Raw genomic sequence first — 24,937 nt, 5'->3', positions numbered from 1 at the left:
TCTCAGTACCAGAATCATTGTGCTGTGGCCTCTCTACTGTAAGACGACCAAGAGTCAATGTAATATTCACGGTGAGGACGCACCAGTAGATTGTAAAGAGTGTGGGCAACATATCTTAGGGATATATCCAAAATCCTTAATTCTGCAGCCACTCTTTTAACATTTACTTTTTTCTGTGCACTGCTTGCTTGGCCATAGGTCATCTGGAATTACTACATCCAAGTCGTTTTCCTCCTTTACCTTCCGTAGGTCAACAGATTTCACACGGCATCTTGTCGTCCGTTGATGGAGTGTGTGACAGCAGCGGTGTTGGCTATGGAGAGGGTATTGTGGTGCTGCTGTAATGCGGGTAATGATGGAGATGCTGATGGCGGGCGGCAGCGGCGCTCACTGTACGGGTGGTGGCGGCGGTAGTGGCAATGGTGGTGCTGGTGGTGATAAGGTTGGGGGAGGGTGGTAATGATTGCTGCAGGTGTCAAGTGTTGGTGACGGAGAGGTTACTGGTGGTGGCAGGCTAGGAACATGAGGTCATAGTGTCAGTTCGTGAGACACATGTGAGTGCGAGCTTCACAGAGAGAGTTTAGAACGAGGGAACCCGGGGCACAGAGCACGAATACGCTGGAACTGAGACAGAGGATACAACGGAGGAACGTGGAACGGATGAATTACGCGAGGAACGTGGAACATGTGAGGCATGGAAATAGGAAATAGAGATGAGGCAAGTGAATAGGATAACCCAGTATAAGAACTGGGCTCTGGATGACATTTAAGGAATGGAGATAACACTGAGGGGAATATAAGTGTTGTATATGAACACGAAAATTGTCTAAGAACATAAAACTTGGACAACAATGTACTATGGTCTATGGTATTATGTGACGTGAAACTGGGGCAGGATTACAATCATAAATACTAAAACTAAACGCAAACTGACCTTCAATTCAAGCCGACAAGAGACAAGGTACGAGACAGGTCATGGAACGATGCATGGGAGGAGACGTCGACAGGAGACAGAGTATGGAACGGAATGTGGAACGAATTGAAACACGTCAAGTCTTGGGTGTCAACCGGTCTGACCAGGGAACTCCCACCAGTACACTAGTTGATCCCTATATATGTAACGCTGGAGGTGGCTTCCCCTCAGTGTCGTATTTTGCTCTCTCGGTTATACATTCTACTCCGCGGTGACCATTTTCGGTGAAATATCAATGAAACCCAAAGAGATCCTGTGTATCAATATAAATACAAATGAATCCAAACAACAAGAGACCTGTACAAGGTCCTAACGAGGCTGTTTGAGGTAGCGGAAGAGAACAGATACTCACGGAGTATTAAAGTAGTAAGTCGTAGAAAGACATTCACATTTCTATTGGACGAAATCCTTTCAATTTACCGTATAGTTAAGGCGTTTAGTCGTGGATTTGAAGCAAATATATATATGTATCACGTCTGTGCTCTGCACATATCTATGGGACTGCTTTCAACTACCCGAACTGGTGAATCATTCCATGTGTTGCCAATCTTCTTGGAGAAACAATACGTAGTCTAAAAAGTAATACATTACTACGAGTGGAATTGGAAGAGTCTATCCTTAACTAGCTCGTTAGTTTGAGCTCATCAAATCCTTTAGTGATTCTGAACACTTGTATTGGACCGCCTCTTAACCCCCCCCCACCCCTTTTGCTAAGCTAAATGAGTACCCATCATACCCATGCATGAGTACAGATGGTGAGTGCGAGAACATGTGGAGGTGACACATGGATGATGGAGCGTTTTTGAACTTCTCTGAAGGTGTTCATCTTCACTCCCTCCCAGACCTGCCTCCCCCTCATTTACATAACCCCGCCCACCATGTTAACCCCCCCCCCCCCCCCCCCCCCCCCCCCCAAACGCCGCACTGACCGTATCACAGGCTAGTACGGCTCGTCAGTCTGGCCCCGACCTCCAGCCCACGAAGCTACCATCGCCTGTGTCTGCAGGTCGCGGACTACTCACTCTCCTTCCCCTCATTTCACTCACTGTGGACTCATCGCTGCCCGTGTCTCACGCCCTGGGGACTCATCGTTCCTTGTGCCTCACTGAGGATGGATTCATAAGTTTGTGTGTCTCATGCGCTGTCAATGCATTTCTCCTTGTGTTTCACTCGTCGATAATCTCACCTTTCCCTGTGCCACCACCAGCGATCAACTCATCTTTTCCCAGTTACCAACGTGGAAGAAACTCGTCATTCCCTCGACCTGGATAGACTCATAGTCCCTTGTGCTTACTCAGACTGACGTGTGCAGACATAGCCATCACGATGACGACAGCCAAAGGAAGAACGTGTGGTAAGTAAAAACAAAGCAAAAACAGGACCCAAAATATTTTATCCACTCCAGCCGCCTTGCCACATTTCATCTTACGTGAGGCTTTCACCATCTCTTTCTTCACCAAACCACACTTCATGACTTTTTCACTCTGCATGTAATACCCCAACCCAAATACTCTACATCTGCCACCTTATCATCAAACACATTCAATTGTCCTTCATGATACTTACTCCATCTCCTCACTTCGTCACTCCCTGTTACTATTGCCCCTTTCGCCCCCTTCACCGATGTTCCCATATGGTCTCTTGTTTTTCACACATACTAAACCTCCTTCCATACATCTTCTCATTCTCCCTAAAGTTTACTGACACTCGCCTACCTCAGCTCTTATTTGCCCTCCTTTTCAACCTCCAACCCTTTCCTGTTGCACTCCTTCCTTGAACGTACCGCCCCAACGCTTCTCTTTTCTCTTGCAATAGGAACTTTACTTCTTCCTCCTACAATTCACAACCTTTTCTAATCTGCCCACCTTCCCTCACTTGCATGCTACATGCATCTCTCGCTCATGTCGGTACTGTTTCCCTATATAATTCCCATTCCTCATCCACTCCCCTTTCCCTATATACCTCCCATTCCTCATCCACTCCCCATGCTTTATTTACTTTCATCGTTTGCCATTCTACACTCCGTCTCTCCTGGTACTTCTTCAATCAGGTCTCTTTTCCAAGCTTACTTACTCTCACCACTTTCTTCCCACCGACATCGTTTCCTCTTTTCCTAAAACCTCTACACATCTTCACCCTCGCTACCACAACATGATGATCAGACATCCCATCAGTTGCCCCTCTCAGCACATTTACTTGCTCTCTTCCAATCACAAATCCTTTTTCAGCACGCAGCTCCACAAGCTATATACCATTTCCCTTCATAATAATCAATGCCCCATGCTGCTCAATTATACCCTTAACTGCAACGTTACCCACTTTCGCATTCAAATCACCCATCACTAACAACCGTTCTCTTACGTCAAAACTGCGGACACAGCCACTCAGCTGGTCCCAAAACACATGCCTCTCATGATCAAGGGAATAAACTCTAATTGTCAGCCATCTCTCGCCACCCACTTTCATTTTTACCCACATCTTTCACACACTCCCATAACTCTTGCTTCAGAGGTAGTGCTACTCCTTCCTTAGCTCTTGTTCTCTCTTCAACCTCTGACTTTACTCCAAAGGCATTTCCGACCATTCTTTTCCTTTACCTCTGAGCTTTGTTTCACTCAAAACCAGAACATCCAGCATTCTTTCCTCTGATAAGCTACCTGTCTCTCCTCTCTTCTCATCTTGGTTACATCCACACACACTCAGACTCCCCAACCTGAGCCTTCGAGGAGTATGAGTAATCCCTGCTTGGCTCCTTCTTCTGTTCCGTCTTTTAGTGATTTAAATACAAAAAGGGGGAGGGGGTGGGGGTTCCCAGCCCCCGCTTCGGCCCCCTTTAGTAGCCTCTACAACACGCGAGAAATACGTAGGTGAAATTCGAACAATTTTGTTTAACGTAATTTCTCTCTACATGTGGCACTACATGTTTCGTGAGACAATCCACCTCATCGGGTGCCAGTGCTTAACAAAGTTATTCAAATCCCAACATCACATGTGATTCCCGCTGTACAACACCAATCTTTATAGACCAAGCACTGTCTGCATTGTCCTGCCATCACCAATTATGGCCAGACAAAGCAGACAGTGCTTGTTTTATGAATATTGGTGTTGGACAGCGGGAACCAAGTATGATGTTGAGTTTTAAATAACTTTAAGCATTGGCACCTGATAAGGTGGATTGTCTCCATGAAACATGTCGTGCCACATGTATAGAAAATTACGTTAAATGAAATTGTTTGAACTCCTACTGAAGTGCGATTTCACCTTTATTCTATCGTTAAGGCCAAGTGTGATCATCATATCTACACACACACACACACACACACACATATATATATATATATATATATATATATATATATATATATATCAGTAAGTCATGGTGATGTGCGTGAATTAGTAATTACAGATACCCAAGAGGAAATATGCAACACGATAGGTCCCAAGCGCACTTTCGTGTAATCCCATCAGGGGAGATACAAGAATGAAATACAAGACTCAGTAAAAATGTAATACGTGAACAAGGCGGAGCTAAGACGCCGCTGGTACACAAGTGCTTGATTGATGTTTGTGGATTACGTGTCTGACACCGTGACAGCCACAAGATTTATCATGAGGTCAAGACACTCTGCCTATCATAGCACCAAGGTCTGGGAGGTTCAGCCTGTCATGTGATGTCAGCCGCAGGACCGAGCCCCCTCACCATGGCTACAATGGACCGTAAGGGAACGAATGCTCTGAGGGTCAGTGGATACTCTTCTGATCGTCTGATATCCTTGGTGCTCAGAGGAGTGAGGAAGGAGTCCCTCACAGTTCAGTTTGCCTGGAATTCACCAGTGATGACACTCCTTCAGAGGAGTTACTTCGGCACCAGTGCCCGTCCCTGCCTCTCCCGACATGGATCTGTCAACCTGCCTCCTAAAATTTCGGTTGGATCTGGCTGGTGTGGACGAATCTAACGAGGGACAACCACCTCGGTACCTCTAACCCATCTTCCGTCCTCCGGAAGCCCGACGCCGCTCCCGTCTGTTCCTGACACCACGGGCCCACCCACCTGTGGCTGGACGAGGACCCTAGGAACCAATCCTGCCACTATACTGCTTCAGGTACACTGGGGTCGAGTTCCTGGACTGGAGGTGTTACCAACCGAGTTTGTTTCTGTTCAGTACTGGCGTAACGTACGTGTCTGTCCACTCTGCCAACAACCCTGCTGAGAGATCCCGGGTCAAGTGGAGTCGCCGCCGTCAGAGGGGTTTCTGTCATGAGAATTTTGTGTTTGTAAATATTCTATATCCATCTCCCTCCCTCTCGTCCCTCGGAATCTCTCCTACTTGTGGGGTATCCTTTCACCGATTCCGTTTAATGCGTCTCACCCGTTACCCAGTAGAGAGTCAGGCGGGGAACGATATTTTCTTTTCCTTTTTCGATGTGAAGGTCTTGGTACCTCACATGTCCTGTGGTCCACACTAACGGGCCAGGGAAAGGGGGACTCCTCAAGTCCCCACTCCAGGGTAGTGGGTAGCCTCACCCACCCCGCACGGTACCCTGTGAAAGTACCTACGACCCGTGCAGGCGCGGGCTTCCCCCCCCCCCCCCCCACATAGCCTCTCTGGTCAGGTGAGGTGATGGGGGAATCTCATGGACCACGGGTGGGTCAGAGGTGGAGAGGTTTTGCAGCCTCGTGGTCCAACGGATAGCGTATCGGTCTGGACTGGGTACGAATCCTCCACGCCCACTGGTAAATCATTATCGTCCATTCTATGTGTTCAGTACGTTAAACACACGCACACAAACACACATACACACACATATATATATATATATATATATATATATATATATATATATATATATATATATATATATATATAGAGAGAGAGAGAGAGAGAGAGAGAGAGAGAGAGAGAGAGAGAGAGAGAGAGGACCCCCAGATGCTCTTGCCGTCTCACCTAACATAAAAAGTTCTCGAGTGGACACAGACAAGTAGGCTCACGTGGCACATCCTCAAGCTAATAAGCTGGGAGTCCTGAAGAGATTTTCTCTTTTCTGTACACAAAGAATATCTTGAAGGCGACGCCATTTCGAACGCCTCAGCAAGTGTGTCACCCTTTGTGTGTCCTTGGCTGCACTCACAGACATGCAAACGCTCAAATGCGCTGAAAATAACCACTTTCTTGACAGAATCCGCCACAAGTCCAAGCACTTCGAAGAAAGTGGTCTTTGAGACGTGCCAGCTGATACAGTGAGACAATAACAATACTCTCCCGCCTTTAGACCCTGGCACACACCCCAGCCCAAACCATACCCTAAAACACAGAAGACATGTACGAAGATATGGATCACCGTTGCGTAACATCTGTACTGTACTGGACATTTGCGGTCTTTCTTCAGAATGAATCGTCCAGCGACTGTCTCACAGTAACCCTTGTACTGCGACGCATTCTTGGCTCACGTTCTCACCCGCGCACTAGAAATGTGACCGGGGGAGTTTCAGAGGAGCGTTGTGTGTGTGTGTGTGCCTCTCTCTCTCTCTCTCTCCTGTTGGCGGCGACTCCTGTGATGGCTCAATGCAGCCGCCTCACTGGCTGGGTGGGGGAGCTGATTAACGCGCCGATGGCTGGCTGGGTGTGTGCGGGTTGCCTGACGGACACACCAGCTGGGTGTGGGTGGGTGTGTGTGTGTTGGTCGCTTACTTCACCCATTGGCTGAGAGAGAGAGAGAGAGAGAGAGAGAGAGAGAGAGAGAGAGAGAGAGAGAGAGAGAGAGAGAGAGAGAGAGAGAGAGAGATTAGGCGACAGGACAGCGCCCTGAGGAACGCCACCGCTGATAAGATGGGAGGGGGTTGATGAGGGAGGTAACTGCCACGGTTTTGGAGAGGAGGAGGGAAGGAATACAGACTGCTGGAGGAGGAGGAGGAGGAGGAAGAGGAAGAAGGGAGAGGTGGTCTGGGACTTCGAGATTTCACTTTTCAGAATTCTATCATCAAGGGAGGATGGGAGGGACCCTATTCACAATGCGGTGAGGTGCCTGCCGTTGAAGCTAGAGAGAGAGAGCGTACTTGAGCAGACGAGTGTCGTTTTCTTTTCTTTTTTTTTTTTTTTCGTTTGTTCTCAGCGCTGCTTCGCTAACATAAGAAACAGCGCACAAGCAGGGGAAGGATGGTGGGGCTGGGTTTGGGGGGAAGTTGCATCGAAAAAGAAGTCTTCCATCACGTTCTGTACACTTAATATTCCCCCTCCACCCAACCCTCTCGTCCGATGTAGATACAGCGGGAGGAGTTATATCTTGTGTCCGGAAGCCTCCCTGTGCACTGCTCGCGTGTGTTCTGTCAGTGTGCGATGCGTATGCGCGACGCTCCAGTCTTTAACACGGGCTTCAATCAACGATCGAAGTGAACGGGCTGATGCCTCGTCCAATTCTCTCTGGGTGACTAAGGTTTTCGAGTCACAAAGTACATGGAGTTACACCATGCGGTCGGTCCCAACACTGATTCTCCAAGAGGTTTCCTATAAACACCAAGCACTTAAGTACAAATTATCACGAAATAATTCCGACTTTGAGGAGGGGACGTTTTGGAAACACAGAATTCACGCATGAGAGGGTGAGAAACGCAGTCTCCACCTTGTCAGCACGAGTCTGAAGACAGGGACATAAGCTGTGTTTCAGGAGGGTGTGTGATGGTGTGTGGCGTGAGGGGATGTGTGGGTGTCTTGCACGCTGATACTGTAGCTTGTCTCAGGTCCTGCTATCAGTGTTGCGTACCTGACCCAACTCCCGCTAATGACAACTGTGTGTCACTGTTTCTCATGTTTTCCTCCCCACCTCTCCAGCAGGAGTGGTACCGGCCCGGGTCTCCCTAGCTCTCCTGACGTCGGCAGGTGTGGTCGTCCTGTACATGCTCAGGATCAACCTGTCCGTGGCGATCGTGGCTATGGTGCATACGCCTTCTTCCTCCTCCTCCTCCTCCTCCTCCTCCTCTGGGGCCAGCCTGGCTTCTAGCGCCGCCCACACCACAGCTTTCTGCACCACACCTAACCAGGTAGGCTCACTGCCTCCCACATCCGTTGCTGGGATGGTTTCGCTCTCGTAAAGTCAACATGAATATCTTCCGACACCCTCTCTCCCTCTCGTCTCAAGTCGTGACGAGGTTTTCACAAGTAATTCTATTAAAACACGAAAGCTTTAAGAGCCTCTGTGTGTGTGTGTGTGTGTGTGTGTGTGTGTGTGTGTGTGTGTGTGTGTGGGCGGGCGTTACTCCCGTCTTGATAGCGAAGGTCTGGCTCGGTTCACCTTTTCGAACTCGTTATCTACTTAAACCTTTCATCGAAGGAGGTCCCCGTTACGCCAAAGCTGTAATACTCACTCTTATCTTCCCGTCAAGTGGTTTATCTTTTCATGCCAAGGGCATCCCTCTGGGGCCAATGACATACCGCAACACTGGGTTAATTCCTGTACGCAATCATGTCTATAATTCAAATCCTTTTCTTTTTCTTCAGAGAAAGTATTTCCTAAATGTGCTTTTTCGTATTTCTCTTACTTCCTGGGGACTGCACATATCACTTGTGTACACACCGTCAGCAAAACGATGTGGAATGGTAAAAAAAAAAACAATACAGCTGAATTTCTAAACCCTTATTTTCGATGTTTAGAACACTTAACTGAAATCTTTTAATGGTGCAGAACTGAATACAAATTTTTTTCTTTTCTCGTAATCAACGAGAGATATAATTTGTTGTCTACATAGCCTTAACACAGTGTCATTACGAACACCAAACGGGTGAGATGCAGCATTATCAACAGCAGGCATTGCAAAAAAAAAAAAAAAAAGATCGAGAACAAAGATGACTGAAGATTGTGATGCGGAAAATACCTAAAGAAAAAATTAAATAAATAAAGGACACCCAGCTGATACCCTTATCAATATGATTATCGTCATCCAAAAGCGTTCGTTCAGTCAAGACTCGTCCACCACGGAATGTGCGAGGAGAGATATGGCTGAAGCTGAGAGAGAGAGAGAGAGAGAGAGAGAGAGAGAGAGAGAGAGAGAGAGAGAGAGAGAGAGAGAGAGAGAGACCTCGGGAGGCACCACAGACGAAGGGATGGTATGGTATGGCTGGCTGGGAGGGAGGGAAGGGAAGGGAAGGTCGCAAGTCATGGCACGGGGGAAATGATCACTGATCATGTCCAATGTGCTCTGGCGTAGGGAGAGAGAGAGAGAGAGAGAGAGAGAGAGAGAGAGAGAGAGAGAGAGAGAGAGAGAGAGAGAGAGAGAGAGAGAGAGAGAGTGGACAACTCACCCTCTCCACCTTGGCGATCTGAGTTTGGGATTCACAGTCAATAGCTCCGTGTATAGGAAGCGAACTCCACTGTAATGAACACAGTGAGGATGAAATTAAACAAGAGGGAACCTTTTAATCAAACGGAGAAAACGACAAGTAATCTTGAAGTTAGATTCTCTTTTTTTTTTTTTTTTAGTGGGAGGTTTATGTAGTGGCTCTGCCTGTCCTCGTTCTTAGCAAAACTCAGGCATGTCTGTCCTCGCTGTTAGCACAGGTTAGGAATGTGTCCTCGTCGTTAGTATAGGTGTCCTCGCTGCCACTGTAGGTCATCCATGTGTGTCCTCACTGCCACTGTAGGTCATCCATGTGTGTCCTGGCTGCCACTGTAGGTCATCCATGTGTGTCCTCACTGCCACTGTAGGTCATCCATGTGTGTCCTCACTGCCATTGTAGGTCATCCATGTGTGTCCTGGCTGCCACTGTAGGTCAGCCATGTGTGTCCTGGCTGCCACTGTAGGTCAGCCATGTGTGTCCTCGCTGCCACTGTAGGTCAGCCATGTGTGTCCTGGCTGCCACTGTAGGTCAGCCATGTGTGTCCTGGCTGCCACTGCAGGTCAGCCATGTGTGTCCTGGCTGCCACTGTAGGTCAGCCATGTGTGTCCTGGCTGCCACTGTAGGTCAGCCATGTGTGTCCTCGCTGCCACTGCAGGTCAGCCATGTGTGTCCTGGCTGCCACTGCAGGTCAGCTATGGGTGTCCTGGCTGCCACTGTAGGTCAGCCATGTGTATCCTGGCTGCCACTGTAGGTCAGCCAGGACGGCGGATCTCCAGCCCTGGTGACAGGCAACCTGGTGCACGAGAGTGAATATCCTCATCAACACAGATGAACTGGTCGTCGGAGGCCACCGCCGTCGCCGATAATGGGGAGGACGTCAGCATGACGGGAACAGCCGACGATGACGTCACACACCTAGGAAACGTTACACAGGACGACCGCCTCGCTGACAAGGTAAACACCATCAGGTTTATCTATCTGCCTATCTATCTATCTATCTATTAAGTAATGAAAGGGTAAGAGAGGTGCGTGGTAATGACAAGAGTGTGGATGAGAGAGCAGAAGAGGGTGTGTTGAAATGGTTTGGACATATGGAGAGAATGCGTGAGGAAAGGTTGACAATGAGGATATAAGCGTCAGAGGTGGAGGGAACAAGGAGAAGAGGGAGACCAAATTGGAGGTGGAAGGATGGGGTGAAAAAGACTTCGAGTGATTGGGGCCTAAATATACAGGAGGGTGAGAGGCGTGCAAGGAATAGAGTGAACTGGAACAATGTGGTATACCGGAGTCGACGTGCTGTCAATGGACTGAACCAGGGCATGTGAAGTGTCTGGGGGAAAACCATGGAAAGTTCTGTGGGGCCTGGATGTGGATAGGGAGCTGTGGTTTCGGTGCATTACAAATGAGAGCTGGAGGTTGAGTGTGAAAGAATGTGGCCTTTGTTGTCTGTTTTCCTGGAGCTACCCCGCTGAGGCGGGGGGGTGGGGGGCAGCGATGCTGTTTCCTGTGGGGCGAGGTGGCGCAGAAATGGATTTATGGCAAGAAAGTATATATATATATATATATATATATATATATATATATATATATACATATATATATATATATATATATATATATATATATATATATATATATATATATATATATATGAGGACGTGTGCGCGAGTGTATGTGCAAGAATGTACATGTGTTTCGTGCGATATTATGAGACATCACATGCATAATTGTATCACAGTCTTGATTAACAGGTTTTCCCTCTTGGTGTTACTGTAATTCTCCTGGTTTTGGTAATGTCTTCACCCCCGCACTGTGTACATGTGTTCGTGTTGTGAGCTGTGCGCGCGCCCCGGTGTTACTAATAGTATTACCACCGCTTTCGTCACGACCGCTTCATAATCATTATGCGACTCCAAAAGACCTTGATGTCCGCAGATGATCCTGACGGGGACACAGAAGGGGATGGTGCTCGGCGCGTTCTTCTACGGATACTTCGTCACAAATGTGAGTATGGGCAATACTGTTCCTGCCACACAAACACACACACACACAGGTATTCTTCCGTGTTACACAAGTGACTTTACTAATAAGCTAATGAGCACTGCTCCAGGCTGAGGGTTGAGATATTTCCTAAGGCTGCTGACGCAATGTGTGTCGCATCTTCGAAACGTTATCCAAAATGTCTCGTGACTGAACCTCCCTAATTCCAAGAATTTCAAGTACTTGAAAATATAGTGTGTCTGTATGTAATCGAGGCCACTTCCATCCTCATTTCTCTGGTAAAGGGTGAGGCCAACCCGAGCCATCCAGGCACTTCCTACTGCACACGCAGATCCCTACGAGACGATGCATACACGTCATGTTCCTTCATCCCCACTTCTCTCGCTGATCCCCAAATGGCCAGCAAACCCGCCACCTCCGTCCGCACACACTCCCGCCTCTCTTGCAGATCCCCTGCTCGGGGGGGAAGCACCGGCCCTCTGCTGCGGTCAGCAGTTCATCCCTCTCCTGCTTGCAGATCCCCTGCTCGGAGGGCAGAGCACCGATCCTCTGCTGTGGTCGGCATCTCATCCCTCTCCTGCTTGCAGATCCCCTGCTGGAGGGCAGAGCACCGACCCTCTGCTGTGGTCGGCATCTCATCCCTCTCCTGCTTGCAGATCCCCTGCTGGAGGGCAGAGCACCGACCCTCTGCTGTGGTCAGCAGTTCATCCCTCTCCTGCTTGCAGATCCCCTGCTCGGAGGGCAGAGCACCGACCCTCTGCTGTGGTCGGCATCTCATCCCTTCTGCTTGCAGATCCCCCGCTGGAGGGCAGAGCACCGATCCTCTGCTGTGGTCGGCATCTCATCCCTCTCCTGCTTGCAGATCCCCTGCTGGAGGGCAGAGCACCGACCCTCTGCTGTGGTCAGCAGTTCATCCCTCTCCTGCTTGCAGATCCCCTGCTGGAGGGCAGAGCACCGACCCTCTGCTGTGGTCAGCAGTTCATCCCTCTCCTGCTTGCAGATCCCCTGCTCGGAGGGCAGAGCACCGACCCTCTGCTGTGGTCGGCAGTTCATCCCTCTCCTGCTTGCAGATCCCCCGCTCGGAGGGCAGAGCACCGACCCTCTGCTGTGGTCAGCAGTTCATCCCTCTCCTGCTTGCAGATCCCCTGCTCGGAGGGCAGAGCACCGACCCTCTGCTGTGGTCAGCAGTTCATCCCTCTCCTGCTTGCAGATCCCCTGCTGGAGGGCAGAGCACCGACCCTCTGCTGTGGTCGGCATCTCATCCCTTCTGCTTGCAGATCCCCCGCTGGAGGGCAGAGCACCGATCCTCTGCTGTGGTCGGCATCTCATCCCTCTCCTGCTTGCAGATCCCCTGCTGGAGGGCAGAGCACCGACCCTCTGCTGTGGTCGGCATCTCATCCCTTCTGTTTGCTCTAAGGTCCCCGGCGGCAGGATGGCGGAGGTGTACGGCACGAAGCGGGTCTTCGGCGCCGCCATCCTCATCGGCGGTATCCTCAGCTTCTTCACGCCGCTGGCTGCTCGCACCCACTACGTTCTCCTCATCCTCCTAAGGGCGCTCATTGGCCTGGCTCACGTAAGGTCTTCCTTTGGGTAAATGTCCAAGGGGGGAAAAAAAATATAAAAGTGGGGGGTTAAAACTTACTGTCACCAAGAAATCATTTCCGATGGGAGTCAATGCAAGACGAACTGTTCTCGTAACTTTAATGCCCGCTTTTTTTTTCTCTTTTTTTTTCAAGTCCTCGCAGACAGGGACTGAGTTACAATAGCATGGTTCCCCCCTTCCTGTAAATATGATGGCTGAAGAATTAGGAATTATGGAACCGTACGAAGCAAGTGAGTTTCACCCACCTCCAAAAAAAAAGAAAAGGTCACTTTTGCCGTAAAATGAAAACGAAAAAAAAAAAAAAAAATTGCTGAATGTAATTTAAGGTAACTGATGACCGTAATTTAGGGTTTAGGTTACATATGAATAGAAAGAATATTTGTTAGAAGATTAGGATATAGAAATGCTGCATAGACATCAGAATAACAATAATGCAATAGTATGGGAAGGAGTTAGCGTTATGGTGATTACAACGAATACGAACAAATAATATGGGAAACGAATCAAAGGTAATTACTTTACGTTTTTGAATCTCTTTACTGATAGAGTTACCGTCTTATCGATTCCAAGAAAAATTGCTTTTCGAAAAAGGAAAAAAAGCTCGCATCTGTCACGAACGGCTGAGAGAGAGAGAGAGAGATAGATAGATAGATAGATAGATAGATAGATAGATAGAGAGAGAGAGAGAGAGAGAGAGAGAGAGAGAGAGAGAGAGAGAGAGAGAGAGAGAGGACACATCTCACGTAAATGTAAGGTCAACGGTGCTTCCCATGACTGGTGTTGCTCGTCTTCGTTAGGAGAATGATTTACATACATACACACACACACACATATATATATATATATTGACAGCCCGAGCCTAACTTATCTATTTTACCTACTTTACAATCTTGAGCGATTATAATGAACAGGAAAATTCAAATACCACAACTTTGTTCCCCAATTCCCGTCACAAATATGGACATCTTTTCGATGAATGCACGATGCTCTATACTAACAGGAGGAGGAGAGAGAGACACAGCACATATGTATATATATATATATATATATATATATATATATATATATATATATATATATATATATATATATATATATATATCTATATATAGTTATAAAAGGTTAAGAGACAAGGCCATCATAGGTCAACTCTCCTCCCGCAACACACAAAGAGAAAATGATGCAAACTAAATTGGATTACGCCTCTGGAGTCTAGTCATTGCACCTGGACGAACACAAGAGATTTGAGAGTATGGCTCCAGAGAAGAAAAACTACGACAATACCTGAATTAGGCCAGCTCCATTACAACGAGAGGTTGAGGGCTGCACATCTGTCCACCGGGGAGGAGAGAAGAGCCATGAGTGACCCCGATCAAAACCTTGATGAGTCGAAATCAGTTGGACATCGTACACATCGAACAGTTCCTCACGAGATGCACCCTAGGGGTAAACTGAGGCCATAACGTGGAGGTGAGGAAGAAGCTTCGTCAGGAGAGAGAAAAAAAAAGGACGAAAATAGATACTTACACCTGTGACCTGCACTGGTGACGGTGGAGGAATAGGAAGAGGAGAAACAAGGAAACGTCACAGTGAACCCGTGTACACGTGGTTGCACCGCACGTGGACAGTCATCTATGGCAAGGCTGTGTCACCGTTTACACGTGGTGGTTGCACCGCACGTGGAGAGTCACCTATGGCAAGGCTGGGTCACCGTTTACACGTGGTGGTTGCACCGCACGTGGAGAGCCACCTCTGGCAAGGCTGCGTCGCTCACTGTCAGTGAGCGTTAAAGACGAGACACAGTACCCTCGAGGAACGTCCTGCTCCGAAAGACTCCACCAATTCCCTGCTCCTGGTATGGAGAGCAGACTTGGCGAGGCAGGATCCTCTCCCTCTCCTTCCCTCCCTCTCTCTCTCTCTCTCTCTCTGCAAAAAGGATCATCCTTGGGTAAAGTAACGTGGGGTAGGATAGGTGTGTGTGGGGTGGGGTGAGGTAGGAAAGGTGGAGGCGTGAAGAGACGCAGAATGTCAGATGGGATCATCGTACATCCACACACGGCACTGTCGCGAGTGGCGCCACCCCATGGTCGGTGAACTCTCTGCTCCCTCTGTGTGAGGTGTCCGCTTCGTCTAGCGTTTGCGTGTCGCCAGGCGCGTTGCCGACCATGGCATACGGGAGGAGAGAGAGAGAGAGAGAGAGAGAGAGAGAGAGAGAGAGAGAGAGAGAGAGAGAGAGAGAGAGAGATCTGTCGGTCCAGCAAAGTCGACACAAACAGAGTCCGCAACTCAAAGTCAAACAAGGAATACCGTGGAGACACCAAGTGTGGGATGGCTTGTTTCTGGCGGTGAGCCAGATGGCGTGAGCCAGCCTTTTATAATTACGTCGTTACCGTTTAACAACATTCACAAACAATGCTCATAATTACGACTGGTTCTACTGTCATTATCATAACTCGTGGCGTTTTCTTTTTTGTTGTTGTTGTCGTTAACAACATTTAGAAAGAATGCTCGTAGTTACCACTGGTTCTGCTGCAGTCATGATCATAAGTCACAGCGTTTTTTCGTGTTGCTGTTGAGTTGCCGTTGGTAGAGAGAGTGAGTGGGCAGCGAAGAACCCTCACCACGTCAGAAAATTAAGGGGGGGGGAATAAAACATTTAATCGGGGCGGGCGTTTGGCAACACCGACTTCTCAAAAAAACAACGTCCCTCAACTCACTTCTTTGAGGGCGAAGTATCCTCCAGCCGGCCGGCTTAGTTATCTTATCTTTACACGTTCTTTGAGGTCCGTGACCAGGGAAGTGGCGTTTCTTTATCCGGTGAACACACCCAGTGTGCCCCGAGAGAGAGAGAGAGAGAGAGAGAGAGAGAGAGAGAGAGAGAGAGAGAGAGAGAGAGAGAGAGAGAGAGAGAGAGAGAGAGAAAGAGAGAGAGAGAAAGAGAGAGAGAGAGAGAGAGAGAGAGAGAGAGAGAGAGAGAGAGAGAGAGAGAGAGAGAGAGAGAGAGAGAGAGAGAGAGAGAGTCAGCTGTTACCAGAAAAAGAAAAAAAAGAACTCACTTTGCTTACACGGATCAGCGGTACAAAGCTATCGTTCCTAAACTCTCACCACTCACGAAGTCTCTCCCTCCTCATACCCGAGGAGACGAAGGGAAGACAAAACACATTATCATCAGCTCTCAAAAGCTCGATAGGTATTTATCTTCCCAGGGTTGTAATACGTCTCGTGAGCAGCTACAGTTTAATACGTCCCGTCGCTTCAGTGTGGCGTGCTCTTGACCTTGAACTGGTTACATACAGCCTGGGCAAGGGGGGGGGGGGGGTCTACACACTTCTCATAACACCAACTTACCCCCAGCACGCCCGCTGGGGGGGTGTGTTCTGCCCGAGTGTACGCTGGTACAGCGTCGCGTTCATGTGTAAGTTCATTTAAAACGCCCGAGAGAGAGAGAGAGAGAGAGAGAGAGAGAGAGAGAGAGAAACTTACTGGACGTATGGACATGGTGTACACAACGTTAAGGTGTAGGTGGAGATATACCAACTTATTAACAGAACACCTTAATTTTGAATGATCTTTGAGTCTGTCATGGTTTTTGATTGCCATCATCATCATCAACATTAATAACCTCTAAGGAAGTTAAATCTCAGGTAATCATGAAGTTATGCTGGATAAATAAAAGTTACGTTTACACTGTAATGGTTGGTCATCTGTCGTGTTGTGGTGTTGCAGGGCGTGGTGTACCCGGCGATGAACGTGATGGTGGCCAAATGGATCCCGCCCATTGAACGACCCAGGTTCATGTCCTTCACTTACATGTGTAAGTCTGTGGCCAACGTAGTCATGTTTTGATCATAGCCTTCCTCCTTACCCACGCTGCTCTGATATCTATAGATCCTTAGAACCTCAGGAATAAATGGTCTTGCCTCGATTCTGAGGGAGGTACGAGCTCTCTCTCTCTCAGCGAGTGATCTAATACGTGTTGGATTCTTCTTCCCTGGCCAGCGAACACCCTGGGCACCATCATCACCATGCCCATGTGTGGGCTGATCATCGCGGCGGTGGACTGGCCGGCCGTGTTCTACATCAGCGGTGCCGTGTCTCTGGTGTGGGTTCTGCTGTGGATGCTCCTGATGCACGACACCCCCGCTGCTCACCCGAGGATCTCCCAGGAGGAGCAGAGCTACATCCTCGACGCCATCAACAAGGGCACGACTCTGGACAAGGTGAGACTCGGGTAGTGGGTGGGAGGTTAGAGACACCACACACCGCTGGTGGAGGGTAAGGCATCATACGCTGCAGTGGAAAGGGCGAATCCTCTGCCGTGAATTTTGAGATGCCTCACGAGTCTTTAAGCAAAGTATGCTTTCGGGTTTTTATAAATAGATTTTCCTCATACGAACATCTTCTCTAATGCCTTAGCTCTCCTGCTTCCCATCTAACTGTGACGTCAGTACAGGGATGAGCAAAACAAAATCTCTGATAAGTTTCTCAACCTTGCTGGAGTAGGTACTCTCGTCTCTGTTCTTACCTCTGCAAGCATCCACAAAGCCTACGACAAACCCTACCGGTAAACTGGGCATGTTGTTGCTGCACCACCGCATGTGTGCTTGGCGCCGTGTGAACATCTCCCTTCTATTTCTTAGTGGATAAAACTGAGGAAGAGAGACTGCCAGTGTATGCAAATGAAGGCAGAAGGGGCACCAGACACCACCTGAACTGAGGGGAAAATAAACAGCACATCGTCGCGGACAGAGAACAGCAACAGAGGGAATCAAAGAGCACAGTGTGATATGTACACACGGGGCAACACACAGCAGAGGGCGAGGGAGGGAGGGAGGTAGGAGGGAAAAGTGGCTTACAACAGAGGGAGGTAAGGTAGTCCAAAACACAAGGTGGAGGAGGTAGGGAGGATAGCACGTAACATAAGGTAAGGAAAGGAGAAATGGCAGCGAGATGGGCCTGATCTGGACATCGCTGCTTCATGTAATGTTAACCCGTTACGAAGACGTGGAGAGTTCAGCCCCCTACGTGTCCTGCATAAAAGACCTTGGTTACTCTAAGTGGCACTCTCCTTCCCAGGTAGGACCCCCTAGATAGAACAACCTTCTCTTATTCCAGCATTTCTCGATGTCACTACCTGGTTGACGTGACGGTAGATGGACCCGAAACAGCCGTGGAGTGCCGACTTCACATCTTGCTAAGTGGGTGTTGATCTGCATCAACCTTGGGTTTGTAATTCGTCACCATTTCCTTCTGACAGCCCAGCCGGACCCCATGGCGGAGTTTCTTCACCAGCGTGCCTCTGTGGGCCACGAACATCGCTCACATCGGCAGTATGTTCGGCTTCAACCTCCTCCTCACTCAGCTCCCGACCTACATGAGCAGCATCCTCGGCTTCTCCATCACAAGTGTAAGGGTTCTCCGTTCATAAGACAGTTGCTACTTCGCATGGAAAGGAAAGGGAAGCCTTTATGTTGTAGTTTAGTGAGGGACGCCAAAAACGCTGCCAAAGGCGTGTGACGTCCCGAGCGGTGACTGGGACCAGGATCATATTTTCGTTCGGTTCCATCCAGCTCAGCGGAAATTTCATTCAACGCGATGAAGATGAAAATATTAGATTTACCGTCAGTTTTTCTTTTAAAGCAATATAGTTATAATAAAATTCTGACGACAATTTCCGGCAGCAAGACCGATAAAGATAAATTTCTGATAACAATCCAGAATGCAGGATTAAGAAGATTTGTGAGAGAGAAATTAGCCTGACCAGCTTGTCACATTGTGATGTAGGGAGAGAGCAAAACATATAAGCTAATGATTTCTTACCTGTTCCTTGGAGAAGGATCTTTGGAGTGTTGCGGAACTTGAAGACAGTGGTAATCTCATAAGGTCCTTCCTTACAGCCTATTAATCATATAGAACGTTGAATTAGTTTACATGAATTTTGAAGTTCCTTGTCTGAGGATCGTACTGTATTCTTCCCTGTTTTGTTTCTGATCTCACGTTCCCTGCTGCAGAACGGTCTGCTGTCTGCGCTCCCGTTCCTCACACAGTTCCTGGGCGGGACGGCGTCCAGCGTGGTGGGTGACTGGTTGCTCACCCACAAGTACATCACCGTCAACACCTCCAGGAAGGTTTTCGCCATTATCTGTAAGTCACACGTCCCTCTGTCATCTGTAGGGAATACATCACCAGGTTCGTCTCATAAAAGTTTAATGTTCAACTTCGTATCCAGTTCCCATGTTCATGATTTTCTGTACACATATCATTAAAGAAAGCTCGCAATGTGTGCGGTTCCGTTCCATTCAAATACCGCAGCGGGTTCGAACCCTGCCAAATGCATCATTGTAGTTACTGTACGAACTAGTCAGATCTAACATCCAAACTAACTCGAAAAATCATGATTTTCTTCATATTTATTCCTTCTTTTTTTTTGAGTTGATTATAATTTTCATGTCAGTGGATCGAGGTCTTCTGTTTATGTGTTGAGTTGGGATACTTGAGAGAGAATTATCGTCTAGATCAGAATTATCTCACCATTACAAAGAGCCTTATAATAATTCCACCATTATAATCGTCCTGATTGCCACTTCTGTTTGACCACTGCTCTGATTCCTACAACCCCCCAATCATACGTGTTCTGTCTGTTTTGTGCATCCTTGTGCCACGTTTTCTGTGGTGAGAACCGGGACACTGACGAGGCTGGTGCTCTTCCTTGCTTCCCCTAGCGATTATGCTGCCTGGGGTGGTGTTGTTGGCGGTGGGGCAAGCTGGGTGCAACATCACCCTGGCGGTGGCGCTCTTCCCTGTGGGCACCGCCCTCAGTGGTGCTATCTGCTCAGGTCACCTCGCCAGCCATCTCGACCTCTCTCCCAACTTTGCAGGTGAGCAACGTGAGCGGCACAAGCGGTGTCAAGTTCTTCGCATGTGATAAAGTTTTGTCATGTTCCAAACTTGGTTAAGTTTTTGTGCGTGGCAAAGTTTTATCCTATTCCAAACTTGATCAAAGGTTCTTGTGTGACAAAGTTTTATCCTATTTCAAACTTGATAAAGTTTTTGTGGCAAAGTTTTTTCCTATTTCAATTTGATTATTTTTTTGTGACAAAGTTTTTTCCTCTTCCAGACTTGATCAAGTTTTGTATGTAACAAAGTTTTATTCTATCTCAATTGGTTTGAGACTCATACAGGTACAGGTAATCTGTTTTTAAATTCTATAAAGTATACATTATGTTTGCATATGATCAAGAATACAAGATATGCATCGAGTCAAAAAAAACAGAAAAGAAAGTTCTCGATGTTCAAGAATATCAGAAAGGTACTAATGAGAGAAAAAAGAATATTTCTTCGTTTTCATTCTGAAGACTCCAGTTATGAACTGAAACTCCCATCCATGCCCGAATTCGGGTCAGATTTTAACTATCAGGGAGACGCAAGATGAAAAAGAGTTCCAAAGCCTTAACGGTGTAAGAAACAGACATCACAACGGCTCATCCTCGACTTGCTGCCGTCAACAAAGTAATCACATGGCACAATGGTTAACCAAGAGTTGCGTGGTCTATATCGTCGGAAGCACACAAACAACCAGTTCTCGAGACAAGAAACCAAAGTAATAATCATTTGTGACACAGAAATTCACCATTGCAGCGTAAGACGTGTGGGTTGTTGAGCTGATAACTTGGACTGCTGTACAATGGGATATTTCAAGCTACTATGAAGAGCCATAATCGCTCCAGATTGTGAGAGCAACGCAGTACAGAGATGAACCAGTCCTCTGTACAGTTGCAGCAGCTGCTGAGAACACAAGAACCCACGGCATCTGGACAGGATTCCTAACCTTCTCAGACGTAGACTTCGCTAGATGGGTAACCTGGGGTTTGTGATCACAAGGTGTGGCTTATGTACACACACACACACACACACACACACACACTAGCCTAAGCCAGATGTTACGGTGATATCAAGTGCGTATATATGATCTACTACACTAAGAAGTACCTCGGTCAGCAGCCGAAGATATACCATGGTTACAACGTAAGATCCCCGAAGTCGCTCAACAGAGGATGATCCCATTAGCCACGTATGGACAGACTGTCACCGATCGATCTCGCCTCGCAAGAGCCGCTCTCATGATCACTAAGATGACTGCAAGGCTGAAGATGCTTTGAGGAATGGCAGAGGAAGAGGACCACGGTTGGCTGGGTTAAAACGATTACTGTCCTGTGAGACAGGTTGTCATACCGCTGCCTGATTCAAAGGGGAAACCTCAAGAGCTCTCTGGTTTTGAGAATGGAGCGAAAGGAGGACCAAGAACTTGGGACAAGTCCAGGAGCATATTCCTGAAGAACACGACTCGAGGGATGCCATGTGGTCCACTGGCGTAGCTTGTGTTCAGAGTGAGCGAGAAGTAATTTATTGGCTATGGGGATGAGGAGGCAAATCATCAACAGGTGCATCAAGAGTGGAGAACCTTACTTACTTCAAGGCGGGACCACAGATGCAAATAGGACTGAAAAAGAGTTACTTTCTCAACAGAAGACATGTCTATTGTCGTGTCGGAAGGGAAAAACACAAGAGATAGAATGATGCAAGTTGCCCAAGATATCTGGGTTAGACTAGGCAAGCCTCTCGCTGAAAGCAGACGAAACACTGTTGTGCGTCTCCTGGGATAAAGTGACCTTCACCGCTGGAGTATATTTACACGGAATTCATGCAGAGGTAAAAGCTCAATGCAAGACTGGGGAAAAGTGTTGTTTTGCGTCCGATATAACAGGTCCCTTGGCCGTAAGAATGGCCTCGGAACAGGAGTGGTTGGTCCGTGGACTAGAAATAAGGAAATCGTAGAGGAAGAATGGACGCAAACGTCCATGTCCGCAAGATCGACCAATTAACCTATTTTACGCGCTCAGTACACACGGAAGCGTCACCAGTGGACAGGTAGTAGAAATCATGGGAATGTTTCTTAGGTCACTCCAGTCAGCAAGCGCCAGTGTTACTATTTAGGAGGGGAGGGTGTACCATGAGTTAACAAGAAAAAAAAAAAAAGAAATGTGAGGAAGATGAGGAGAATCAGTGGCAGAGGCGAGATTGTGCTGTCATGGCGCGAGAGATTAGAGATGAGAAACACCCACAGGAGCCGTGGACGAGGCGCGATAACAGTGTGGAATACGCGTTGAACGGCCCTGGTCGCCAACAACGAATAACGTGAAGGCTTCAACCTCCACACACTATCAGTGTGGAAGGATCCTCACTATCCTCTGTTGTATTTCGTTTTAGTCTTACGAATTCCACAACACAACAGATCTCAATGGGATATAGTCATTTCTATTCTAGAAATGGGGGAAAAAAAGGTGTAATCTTCTTGTTCTGTCATCATCTGCAGACACAACATCTTCATTTCATTAGGTGTGCTGCTCGTGTTTATTTCCCTTCCACTCGATGTTGTCATTTCAGGAACCATCCTGGGAGTGAGCAACACCCTGGCCTACATGGTGAGCATGTGTGTACCTGTCATCGTCGGAGCCATGACCCCAGATGAGGTAGGTCGTAGTAGACCCGAGGCGAGATGGGTAAACAGACGACAGACTAGGTCAAGTAACGTCAGTTTGGCTGGACCAGGTTGGTGGTACTCGGTCAGTCCGGTAACATGACCCCCTCCTCCTCCTCCTCACACGGAGAGAGCAGTAAACACTTACCCAAACTAGTCCAGTCATCTGACCTTGGATTAGGGGTTGGTTACCTAAGCCTCCATCATGAGCGCAATCTTAAGCGAGACGACTTGAATTCAAAGCAGGTCAGCAGCATTATCTCAGACGACACGGGTGAGCCAATCTTGTAGATTACTCAGTACTTGACGACACAGCTCTCCATCTCTAGCTAATCAGTCGTAGTGGATGATGTATTTCACTGTAGTTTTGCCCGACCAGGTCTCCACTGCGCAGCTGGTAACGATACGCCTTGTTGTTTACCCTGACCAGACATTGGAGCAGTGGCAATCCGTGTTTTGGATGACGGCGGCCATATACATGTCCACGGCTATGGTGTTCGTCATCTTCGGCTCGACGGAGATCCAGCCGTGGAACTACAAGCTGGAGGCGGAGGCGGAGCGGCCAACGCCAGAAGAGGAAATAAAGTTCGTGGAGGACACAGACCAGAAGCCGCGGAAGGGCTTGAGTAAAGACTGCCGAATGGAGGTGTAAGTTGAGCGAAGGAGGGAACGGATATGCCTATTGTAGGGTGCAGAGGATGGAGTCATAGTGAGATCTTTATGAATATCATATGTATGTTCGCAATTCATATGTTCTTGTAATGTACTTTTTCACTTTAGAACAAAATAAACCGACGTATAGATGTGTTTCCCTTTTATTTACACACGTGCAGTAGAGGTTACTCACATAGCAACCACACCACTGGATAAGACAAACGTCTCGCGCACCTGTTAGTCGTGCTGGTCTGTATCTTGAAACTCTTTTTGTAAGGCAAACGAAATGTCAGACTGAGGGTCAACGTCTTCATTCTAGAGAAAGAGGGCTGAAGTTCAGGCACCCCCCCTGCCAAGCTAAGATGTAGGAAGCGTTGTAATTCAGGTGAAAAGGGACTGTGGAGGATTGCAAAGAAATCTAGACAGGACATGGCTTTGCGTGTACAAATAGCTATTAAAATCTAATCCTGAATGAAGCCTGCATTCGAAAGACCAGTCTACGCTCTAAATGGATGAAAACGTGCTGTTCATATCATGAAAGCAAGGTAATCAAAGATACTATAGTTAAGTAGAACAATTTTTAGAAGATTGTAAAAGCATCACAGAATGTTTATGTCAACTGTTTCTCGAGGCGAACGGGAAAGTCTGAGCATTTTAGTATCCCTGAAATATATTACCGTTTTCTCTGATGCCCATTCCGACTCTCACCATTACATGCCACACTTACATAAAATTATTTTTCGATCTTTTACAAGTGCACTTTTTCGCTGAACGGCTAATAGAAAATCCTATCTAACTACTAAATACTTTTTAGTAAAAAATTCCTTAAAATGAAAGTAATCAAACAATTTGTTGAAGAGAAACGTGTTATATCTGACATAATCTTCAAATGAATATGAAATTCTTTTTCTCACAAAACGACAAGACTGAATGAATCCTTGATCATTTGACCCACTGTTCCTCATGCATCTGTCAACAAAACCTCCCTTACTTGCCTGCAAAAATAATAAGATGCAGTTTATTCTTTATGGGGTATGATCTCAGACTGTGAGCTCCTGCTCATTATTACGATATCTTACAAACTGTAACAAGCAGTGACCCTGAGTTTCTGCTATTATTATATATTACAAACTGTAACAAGCAGTGATCCCTGACAGTATACGATCATCGTTGATACAGAGGCACAGTGAGGGGACACCGCAGTACGATCCACCCACCCGAATCAAGTTAGAATCCTTGAATTACCAAGCAGGACTCAAATCATCCCCACTCGCTGGTTCTGCCGGCACTTGACCACATCCACGAGAAGTCTAAAGAGCGAGAATCACCAGTGATGGATGATGTATCTCGGGGCATGATGGATGATCAGTCATCATCCAGTATCTCTTTTTTACTCCCCCAGTTCCACAGCGCCTCTCTTAATACGCGACGTCATACGTTTGACAATCCGACGAAGACGCTAATTTCAAGTGGGAGAAAATGGTGTGCAATGACCTATCTGTTCTGTAAGGTGGGAGAGGCCTACAGTCATGTGTGTGTGTGTGTGTGTGTGTGTGTGTGTGTGTGTGTGTGTGTGTGTGTGTGAGGACGAAAAGCAATTTCGGGGATCGATGGGGCCAAAAGAATAACCAATAAACCCAACGGTGTGTAAATCTCTGTCCAGACCATCGCTGCCGTACGGAAGAGGAACTTAGGCAAGTGGGAGGAGGAAGTGTTGGGGAAGGGGCGGGAGCCATAACAGAACAGCCATGGGTCAGTGTACACGGTCCATGACGTAACACTAGCGAGAGAAGGGAACCGGACCTACAAAATATCAAAGTTGTGAATCAGTCGAGGGC

General features: G+C 47.6%; 2 protein-coding genes across 5 annotated transcripts in view; one reads left to right on the top strand and one right to left on the bottom strand.

The window, feature by feature from the left end:
• Positions 1-24,937, bottom strand: part of LOC139753819 (sialin-like) — a 75,483-nt gene that overhangs the window by 36,669 nt on the left and 13,877 nt on the right. The gene's annotated exons all lie outside the window — the stretch shown is intronic.
• LOC139753818 (sialin-like) lies at positions 1,929-23,248 on the top strand. 3 transcript variants are annotated; one of them, XM_071670716.1, is made up of 12 exons: positions 1,929-2,327; positions 7,801-8,009; positions 10,132-10,257; positions 11,239-11,307; positions 12,722-12,877; positions 16,634-16,721; positions 16,907-17,127; positions 18,165-18,314; positions 18,919-19,051; positions 19,630-19,785; positions 22,352-22,437; positions 22,876-23,248. In XM_071670716.1, exons 1-12 carry the CDS (start codon positions 2,300-2,302, stop codon positions 23,095-23,097), a joined length of 1,644 nt encoding a protein of 547 aa, XP_071526817.1. In that variant the 5' UTR covers positions 1,929-2,299; the 3' UTR covers positions 23,098-23,248. The 3 variants fall into 3 exon arrangements, with proteins under 3 accessions (XP_071526817.1, XP_071526818.1, XP_071526820.1); XM_071670717.1 differs by having other exon boundaries at positions 2,164-2,327; positions 7,804-8,009; XM_071670719.1 differs by lacking the exon at positions 7,801-8,009 and having other exon boundaries at positions 2,188-2,327.

Source organism: Panulirus ornatus, chromosome 15 (assembly GCF_036320965.1).
Source record: "Panulirus ornatus isolate Po-2019 chromosome 15, ASM3632096v1, whole genome shotgun sequence".
NCBI classification, from domain to species: Eukaryota; Metazoa; Arthropoda; class Malacostraca; order Decapoda; family Palinuridae; genus Panulirus; species Panulirus ornatus.
The sequence above is the reverse complement of the archived record's forward strand: the minus strand, read 5'-3'. Positions and strand labels throughout refer to the sequence as shown.